Source organism: Nansenia antarctica (assembly GCF_963989245.1).
Source record: "Nansenia antarctica genome assembly, chromosome: 2".
In the NCBI taxonomy this organism is placed as follows: domain Eukaryota; kingdom Metazoa; phylum Chordata; class Actinopteri; order Argentiniformes; family Microstomatidae; genus Nansenia; species Nansenia antarctica.
This window is the reverse complement of record NC_137675.1, coordinates 34,177,827-34,187,198: the sequence shown is the minus strand read 5'-3', so window position 1 is coordinate 34,187,198 and position 9,372 is coordinate 34,177,827. Positions and strand designations below refer to the sequence as shown.

The 9,372-nt window shown below is 46.9% G+C and overlaps 1 protein-coding gene across 1 annotated transcript; it reads right to left on the bottom strand.

Annotated features, from left to right (window-relative positions):
- Positions 1–6,859: 6,859 nt before the first annotated feature.
- LOC308151054 (transcription factor MafK-like) lies at positions 6,860–8,852 on the bottom strand (the record flags this gene model as incomplete). Its single annotated transcript, XM_080523869.1, has 2 exons — positions 6,860–7,378; positions 8,817–8,852. 2 exons carry the CDS (start codon positions 8,850–8,852, stop codon positions 6,860–6,862), a joined length of 555 nt encoding a protein of 184 aa, XP_080379995.1.
- Positions 8,853–9,372: the final 520 nt, after the last annotated feature.

Genomic DNA, 9,372 nt, shown 5'->3' with positions numbered 1-9,372 from the left:
GGCATTCACAACTACTGCACAGCAGTAACGTCCATAGTAAATGTCTAGCAGAGTTTCCCCAAGTATTTCACGGTTCAGGCAGAACACCAAACATGTATTGTAGGTAATGTGTAACATTAGATATACTTCAATATATAGACATACAGTATATCAATGTCAATATTAGATACATCAATATCCAACTGGAATAGTAACTCATATAATTGACATTTTGAATTTGAATGCTACGGTTTGTAGAACATTTTAACATTATACATGAATTATACAACAAATTATTTACCAATTTCCCACTGTTCTTGACTAGAGGGGATAAAAGCAAAAAGTCCATTGTTACTGCAGGAAACTCTGCTAACCCTAACCCACTGCTCTTAGACAGGCCAAAACTCATTCTAGCCCTTGTTCCATAAGACAGTGCAGACAACAATGTCACGTCCCTGGTGTTTACACAATATTACAAACTGGCAAAAACGTCATCACAGACCATCTGCATTAAATATACCAATAACATATATCAATACAAATTATACACCGGAAAGAAAATTGTATAAATTACACACGCCACAAAATAACTTATTAAAAGAGCTGATGTAATCATAGGCCCACGGCATACATCCACATGTCCTTGCAACAGTTTGGGTATCCTAGATGGACCCTCCCCCTCCCTCCCCTCATCCTCTCCTCTCTCAGAATGGTAGAACCCAGGGGTAACTGGGGCTCCATACATTTGCATTTAGTCATCTTATAGCAGAGGCTCTTATCCTGACAGTAATGTAATATGTGTTTATTACAAATCAATACAAATGCATGAATTAGGTTTGTATTATTAAATAAAATTTCTGGCCCATGAACTCCGAACTAGCTAGGTAAAATGTCAAATATTAAGAAAGGAAGATAGATGGATTACATGGATACCCCCGATTACATCACCCACTTTAGCCTGACATGAACAGAGAACAGCATCACATCCCTAACACAGTGAACAACAGCGTTAGGGGGCGTTCACACTTGACGTCTTTTTTTAGAAAAAAGCGCCGCCTTCAGCGCCTTTTCACCGTCTTTTTACATACAACCCATGGGAAAAAAGCGCAGCCACCGCCTTTTTCCCAGGATCCATTTCGCACCGGCTAGCAGCGGGCAATTTAAATCGTCCATTTTAACCTCCATTGGCTAAAAGCTGTAATTTTGGCAATACAAGTGTTAACATGTCATTTTATGAAGTTTTAATATGTTTTCAGGCAAAAAAGTAACCATATATATTCCCAAAATGTGTCCAGTTTATCAAAATAACCTGTTTATATATCTGATCTGACGTTTTTTTCGTCTTCTGTTCCCTAGCTGCGTTCGTAAATTCGCCCTGGAAATCTGATCAGCACTCATGGAATGCCTCTTGTCCAATCAAATTACCTGGTCCCTTTATGACGTTGAACCCAGTGTGCGCTCCGGCGCTCTCAGAGCGAATTTACGAGCGCACCCTGCGTTGCTTATATACCTTCAATGCGGAGAAACATCGTAACATAATTATAACAAGTTGTAAAATGATTTGGGGGGCCAATATCTTTAGCTAGCTAGCTAGCTAGTTTACTTTATTGTTGTCTTAACAGTTGGTAAACGAACAGGATTAAAACAAAAATATCAGCAATAACATCGTGCTCTGCAGCAAGCACAATTACAACCCAACTGAAGCCACAATACTGGGACCATTCGTGACTGACAGTCAGTCAAATACTAGGTGAATATGTAATAAACTTGGATTTCATGCATTTCAAGTGGCATCTTTGTAATCATTACGATGTAGTCATGTCTAAGAGGCAGACCAGGCTTCCCTTTTACTCCCCGAGGCTACGACTATTACCAAATCTATCGCTGGGTATATTTACAAGGTGTGTTGTGTTGAACTGGGTATATTTGCAACAGTGTTGCGGAAAATGAAGTGCTATAAATAGGCTTGATTGAGGTGTTGTGCAGCACCTTTGACGAGTTCACATGATGGTAGACAAACGAAAGAAGAAAAACTTTACTGAGGAGGAGATCGACAGTCTTTTATCAGAAATAGACGCGCGGTCGCAAACGCTCGCCCCCGAATTCCCCCGATCACATCATGCGGCTGAAGGAGGGCTGGGATATACCCGACCGCCTTTATCACGCCTCAATCTAGAATGATTACACCATACAATAACCTATTGTCATATAAAGGAAGACTGAAATACAATCATAAACATCAGTTCCCTTTAAATCTTGAATTAAACTAATTTTCTCGGCTGATAAAAACATCGTTAATTTTATTACGAGCCGTCGCATGAATTACAGTAGGCAGTGCAGCTCACATGCCTGTAATAACTCTGCATAACCAGTAGGTAATGTGCGTTCGTCAAGTCAATACCTGACGTAGAGCTACGATCGTTTCCACGTACGACACGGGTAAGATCAAATTTGATTCAAAGTACTTTCTATAAATGAGGCCCCTGGTCTTTGTCTTTTCACTGGTCCATAGCCCACTTACACAGTTTTTCTGCAAGACACATTACTAATAGCCTACTTAACTACCTCTCCTATCTCTGTTGGAGATTCAAAGTTGGAGGTGGTCTCCCTATCCTGATTGTAAGGCTCGAGGAATGCTAGGATGTCCATGTACTTCCACTTCCTCTCCTTGACACCACCTTCAGCACCACTCCTGGCCTTCTCCTGCTCTTCTCTCTTCCCCCTCTTATATTTATCTCGGAGATATTTCCATTTGCTGCTGCATACCTTTCCTAGAATACAAATGAACTTGACATTTGGTACACGCGTACCTACTCTCCTCGTCCTGATTGGTCAGCTGTCAGAAAGGCGCTTGACGACACACAGCGCCTTTCTGAAAAGTTAAATAAAATCAAGTGAAAAAGGTGGCGGCAGCTGCGCTTTTCTTACGCTTTTAAAAAAGCGGCAGTTTTTTCCCTTTTCCCATAGGGTTGTATGTAAAAAGGCGCTGAAGGCGGCGCTTTTTTCTAAAAAAAGACGTCAAGTGTGAACACCCCCTTACCTCGCCACGTACAGACACGTCACACCATCACCGCTAGCCCACTGGACACACAGCTAGCCCACTGCTAGCCCACTGGACACACAGCTAGCCCACTGCTAGACCACTGGACACACAGCTAGCCCACTGGACACACAACTAGCCTAGTCACTAGAAGAAAAGCTGGCGACTTCATAGTTAAGCCACTTTTGGTACAATTGCAAAAAGAGAGATATCAAACAGAGTTTTTTTCTTTGTATATATATTTTAAAGGTTTCTATAAACGATGCAAAGATACTCTATGTACTTATAAAATTCAAGACTCAAACATATATAGACAAAGATCCTTTGAATGTACAGTATAACGCGTAACACAGACAACGTTATGGTAAAGCTGGAGAATGTTACCCATTCATAAGACGGACAGTCCCCATTTTAAAACAAAAATGACTTATTTCGAACAGTTAGATTTGCCATTCTACCTGTCAACTTATCAATACAAAAACGATTGTACTACCAGGGACGCCGGAGGCTGAAGAGTGACAGGAGGAACGATGTCAACTTTCAGAGATTAAAAGTTTACATACAGTAGTCATGGTAACCTCGTAGTCTACCTCATATTCTTGGTAACGCCAATTGCTGAGGCAAAGATGAATAAAAAAATTAAAAAACATGTGAACAAAATAACCTTTAAAAGGGTCTGAAATGATTGAGACCTGAATGGAGAAACATGAATGGGTTCCACTATGAATCCTGATAGCTACGATACAGCTCAGTATGTACGAAACCGTCCAGGGCCTTACTACTGCCAGACGCCGCCCCCTCCTGGTCAGAGATTGGGTTGGTCAGTGCATTACATTAAGCACAGGTGGGTCATGTGATACCTGGGACAAATACACCTCTTTCCTGAAGACAATGGATACATCTTAATATGCTGTATTTCTGTCCATCACCGTTTACAAAATATAGTTTTTTGTATCCTTATTTTGTCTTCCTTCTTTGTAGTTTGTTCGATGAATCTGCAAGTTTTTGGGGGGAGAATCAGAAATGACCTGTGTGTGGAAGCCCGTTGGGTGAAAAATATCTATATATCAAACGATCCCCATGAACGGAAGGATGGGAAGAGAAATAGAGAGAGAAAACACAGCTAAATCTAGCGATACCAAACAGACATCTGCCACAGAAGTTCACAGAATTCCTGACATCACGTTATGACATCACAATCACACATAGAATACACGTTGGACCCTGTGTGAACGACAGCAGTACAAAAACAATAGAAATACTTTAACCATCGTGGTTCTCTCTCTCTCACTGTTCTCTCTGATAAAATTAGCATCTCTCTCTCAGTGTGGCATAGGACTTTCTTTTTTTGATGGTGACAAAAGGGGGCGATGACCCCCCTTCTCTCACCCCCTCCTCCTTGGGTTTGTGTGCTTGCCTGTCCACTTAGTGGCAGAACTCTATGGGTGGAGGCTGGTGGAGGTAGAAATTGGAGGACGGGCTCCGTAACACGTGGAATGAAATGAGGAATGATGTCAAACACGTACAGTACCAGTCAAAAGTTTGTTTTGTTATTTATATATATATATATATATTTATATTTCCTACATGTAGATTAATACTGAATATATCAAAACCATGAAAGAACACATATGGAATCATGTAAACAAAAAAAGTGTTAAGCAAACCAGAATGGTTTGTTATATTTTATATGTATTTTCTTTATTTTTTATATTTGTATATTCTTCAAAGTAGCCACCTTTATATTTATTTTTTGGGTGGTTTTCTCCCACGTATTCTAGAGAAGAGAATGCTGGGCGGTGTTCAGTTTCCTTTTCCACAGACAGAAAGACAGACAGACAAACAGACACACACACACAAAGCTGATTGAGAGAATGCCAAGAGTGTGCAAAGCTGTCTCAAAGCAAAAGGTGGCTATATTTTTAAAATATAAAATAACGTAACACTTTCTTGTTTACTACATAATTCCATATGTGTTCTTTCATAGTTTTGATGTCTTCAGTATTAATCTACAATGTAGAAAAATACATAAATAATTTTTAATACCATTCCTAATTCCATTCCGTGCGTTCCAGTGAGCCCATCCCTCCGTCCTTCTACCTCCCCTAGCCTCCCCTGGCCTCTACTAGGACCTTGCACTGACCAGGAGCTGCATCTTAAACAGAGCTCAGGCGCTTCCTCTGCTTGTCGCCTCTCCTCCACCTACCCTGATCAGAGAACACAGGCCACAGCCTCTCCTCCTCCTACCCTGATCAGAGAACACAGGTCACAGCCTCTCCTCCACCTACCCTGATCAGAGAACACAGGCCACAGCCTCTCCTCCTCCTACCCTGATCAGAGAACGCAGGTCACAGCCTCTCCTCCACCTACCCTGATCAGAGAACACAGGTCACAGCCTCTCCTCCTCCTACCCTGGTCAGAGAACACAGGTCACAGCTTCTCCTCCTACCCTGGTCAGAGAACACAGGTCACAGCCTCTCCTCCACCTACCCTGATCAGAGAACACAGGTCACAGCTTCTCCTCCTACCCTGATCAGAGAACACAGGTCACAGCCTCTCCTCCTCCTACCCTGGTCAGAGAACACAGGTCACAGCTTCTCCACCTACCCTGATCAGAGAACACAGGCCACAGCCTCTCCTCCTCCTACCCTGATCAGAGAACGCAGGTCACAGCCTCTCCTCCTCCTACCCTGATCAGAGAACACAGGTCACAGCCTCTCCTCCACCTACCCTGATCAGAGAACACAGGTCACAGACTCTCCTCCTCCTACCCTGATCAGAGAACACAGGTCACAGCCTCTCCTCCACCTACCCTGATCAGAGAACACAGGTCACAGCCTCTCCTCCTCCTACCCTGATCAGAGAACGCAGGTCACAGCCTCTCCTCCTCCTACCCTGATCAGAGAACACAGGTCACAGCCTCTCCTCCACCTACCCTGATCAGAGAACACAGGTCACAGCCTCTCCTCCTCCTACCCTGATCAGAGAACACAGGTCACAGCCTCTCCTCCTCCTACCCTGATCAGAGAACGCAGGTCACAGCCTCTCCTCCACCTACCCTGATCAGAGAACGCAGGTCACAGCCTCTCCTCCTCCTACCCTGGTCAGAGAACACAGGTCACAGCTTCTCCTCCTACCCTGATCAGAGAACACAGGTCACAGCCTCTCCTCCTCCTACCCTGGTCAGAGAACACAGGCCACAGCCTCTCCTCCTCCTACCCTGATCAGAGAACACAGGTCACAGCCTCTCCTCCACCTACCCTGATCAGAGAACACAGGTCACAGACTCTCCTCCTCCTACCCTGATCAGAGAACACAGGTCACAGCCTCTCCTCCTCCTACCCTGATCAGAGAACACAGGTCACAGCCTCTCCTCCACCTACCCTGATCAGAGAACACAGGTCACAGCTTCTCCTCCTCCTACCCTGATCAGAGAACACAGGTCACAGCCTCTCCTCCTCCTACCCTGATCAGAGAACACAGGTCACAGCCTCTCCTCCACCTACCCTGATCAGAGAACACAGGTCACAGCTTCTCCTCCTACCCTGATCAGAGAACACAGGTCACAGCCTCTCCTCCACCTACCCTGATCAGAGAACACAGGTCACGTGGCGAGGCCTGGGAGGAGCTTCAGATGTTCCAGACCAGTGCAGATGAAGAACAGGAGCTGGGGAAGAGAGGATCACTCCCACGCCTGCCCATGTCCATCCTGACAACCCCTCCTGCCCCCCTCTCTGCCTATATCCCACCCCCTCTCCATCCCACCTCTCCGCCTATATCCCACCCCCTCTCCATCCCTCCTCTCCCTCCCTCCCTCCCTCCCTCACCCTGCCCCGGCGACTAAGACCGCACGTCCGTTTTCGACTTGACTATGGTGATCACGCTGGTGGCCCCCGTGGCTCCCTTCCCCGGTATGTGAGGCCCGATCACAGACGGGTAAGGCCCGGTATGTGAGCCCCTCGCTGCGGCCCCCAGCCCCGCAACCCCCCCGACCGGCCCCAGCCCCGCCCCCCCGCCACCGGGACCCCGCGCCACCGTCCGCGCCAGGATCTGCAGCGCCTCGTACTTGGACCGCAGCGCATCCAGCTCCAGCCGCATGCCGGCGTTCTCCTCCGCCAGCTTGTCCACCTCCCGCTGCAGCCGGGCCTTCTGCCGCTCCAGTTCCTCCTTCTGGGTGACGCGCTTGACGCGGCAGCTGGCGGCGTAGCCGCGGTTCTTCAGGGTGCGCCGGCGCTGCTTCAGCCCCAGGATGTCGTCCTTGGTCAGCCCCCGCAGGTGCTGGTTCAGCTCCCGCACCGACATGGACACCAGCTCGTCATCTGTCAGGGTGGTGCCATTCTCCCCCGGCTCGCGCTTCACCTGGGGGGCGGGAGGGGAGGGCGGCAGGGAGGGAGGGAGGAGGGAGGGCAGGAAGGAAGGAGAGAGGAGAGAGAGGTTAAGAGAGTGCAGGAAAGGGAGGGAGAGGAAGGGGAGAGAGGGAGGGAGGGAAAGAGGTAGGGGAGATGGAGGGTGGGAGGGGCAAGAGAGGAAAAGTGGAGTGATGGAGTGAGACAGGTAGAGAGTTTGGCAGATGGACGGACGCGACAGTTCTGTTGTCTGTCCAACTTAAGAGAGCAGGTGCCAGACAGAGGTGTTGTGTGTGAGTGTGTGTGTGTGTGTGTCTGGACCAGAGTGTGTAATAATAATAATAACTTTTATTTGTATAGCGCTTTTCCTGCAAACGTTGCCGCTCAAAGCGCTCCAATCATTATATAATCATAATTTAATCATTTAGTCATTTAAAGGCAATATTAAAAAGATGGGTTTTTAGTCTTGACTTGAACATATTTGCTGAGGTTGCATCCCTAATGTAAACTGGCAGTGCATTCCACAATCTGGGTGCATAAAATGAGAATGCAGCCTCACCAAATCTGTTCTTTTGTACATGTGGTACACAGAGAAAACCAGCATCAGAAGACCTGAGAGCTCTATTGGGCTGATATGCTAGCAAACGGTCTTTCAGATATTCTGGTGCTGTGCCAGTGCAACTTAGAGAGCAGGTGCCCGACAGAGGTGAATGAATTGTTTAATGACCACACGACCTAGGTCGGTGGAATTTGTATTCGGTACAGGTGGAAAAGCTCATTACAGCAGTGTCAGTTACATCAAACATACACACATTGCACATGACTATCACAATGGACATGTACACACATAACCACAAGACAAAATCTGTCAATATTTACAACTATAAAGTGCAGTACATCTGGCAGGGTTAGTGCAGTGAGACAGGTGTTGAGAGTCCTTATAGCAGAGAGGAAAACACTGTTTTTGAAACGGGATGTTTTGGTGGCCAGGGATCTGTAGCGCCGTCCAGAGGGCAACAGTTGAAACAGGTGGTGAGCAGGGTTGGAGGGGTCAGCAGGGTGGGAGGGGTCAGCAGGGAGGGAGGGGTCAGAGGTCATTTGATTTGCTCTATTTGTAGTGCGTTTGAGATATAGTGATTCAACTGATGGGAGAGGGGTGCCGATGATCTTAGATGATTTCCTTACTATTCGCTGTAGTTCTTTCCGTGATTTACTGTCCGAGCTGCCATAGCAAACTGTGATGGATGAGGTGAGTATGCTCTCAATGATGGCGGTGTAGAACTGAAGGAGGAGGTTTTGTTTCACTTTGAATTTTTTGAGCTGTCTGAGAAAGAACAGTCGTTGGTGGGCTTTTTTGGTGATGTAGTCTGTGTTGGTGTTCCATTTGAGGTGTTGTGTGTGTGTGTGTGTGTGTGTGTGTGTGTGTGTGTGTTTAGTCGTCTTACTCTCACCTTCAAGGCCTTGTTTCCCTTGTTAGTGGTCGTCATGCCACGAGAGCCACTTCCTCCTGAACAGACCTGCGGAAGCATCGAGGAGCGGTTAGAGGTGTGTTCACCCAGGACAACCAGGCCCAACTAGGCTCAACCAGGCCTGAGAGTCAAGTACAGACGCTTTATAAGCACCGACCACAACTAAAGCTTTTAACGGTCTGCTGGTCAGTCACATAGAGTGACTACGTGAGACGGGGGCACACTCACACACGCTTCGCTGACACACCAGATCTCAGGGAACGCCACACACACACGCACACACTTTCTCTTTCTGACGAGTTCCTCAACTTCCTGTTTCCTTGTGGTTATGGAGGCCGTGCCCATGTTGTGACTTCTAGAGAGGCTCTCTCATTGGCTGGCGGGGGGGGGGCAATGGGAGAGAGATGCGAGTATGAGGAAACAGTCCAGGGTAAAACCAGTCACACACACACACACACACAATCTGCTGTGTCTGGGTGAGTGGATGGGAGAAGGGTAGCGGTAGCAGTGTTGCCAAATTGGGCATATTCCCGCCCAA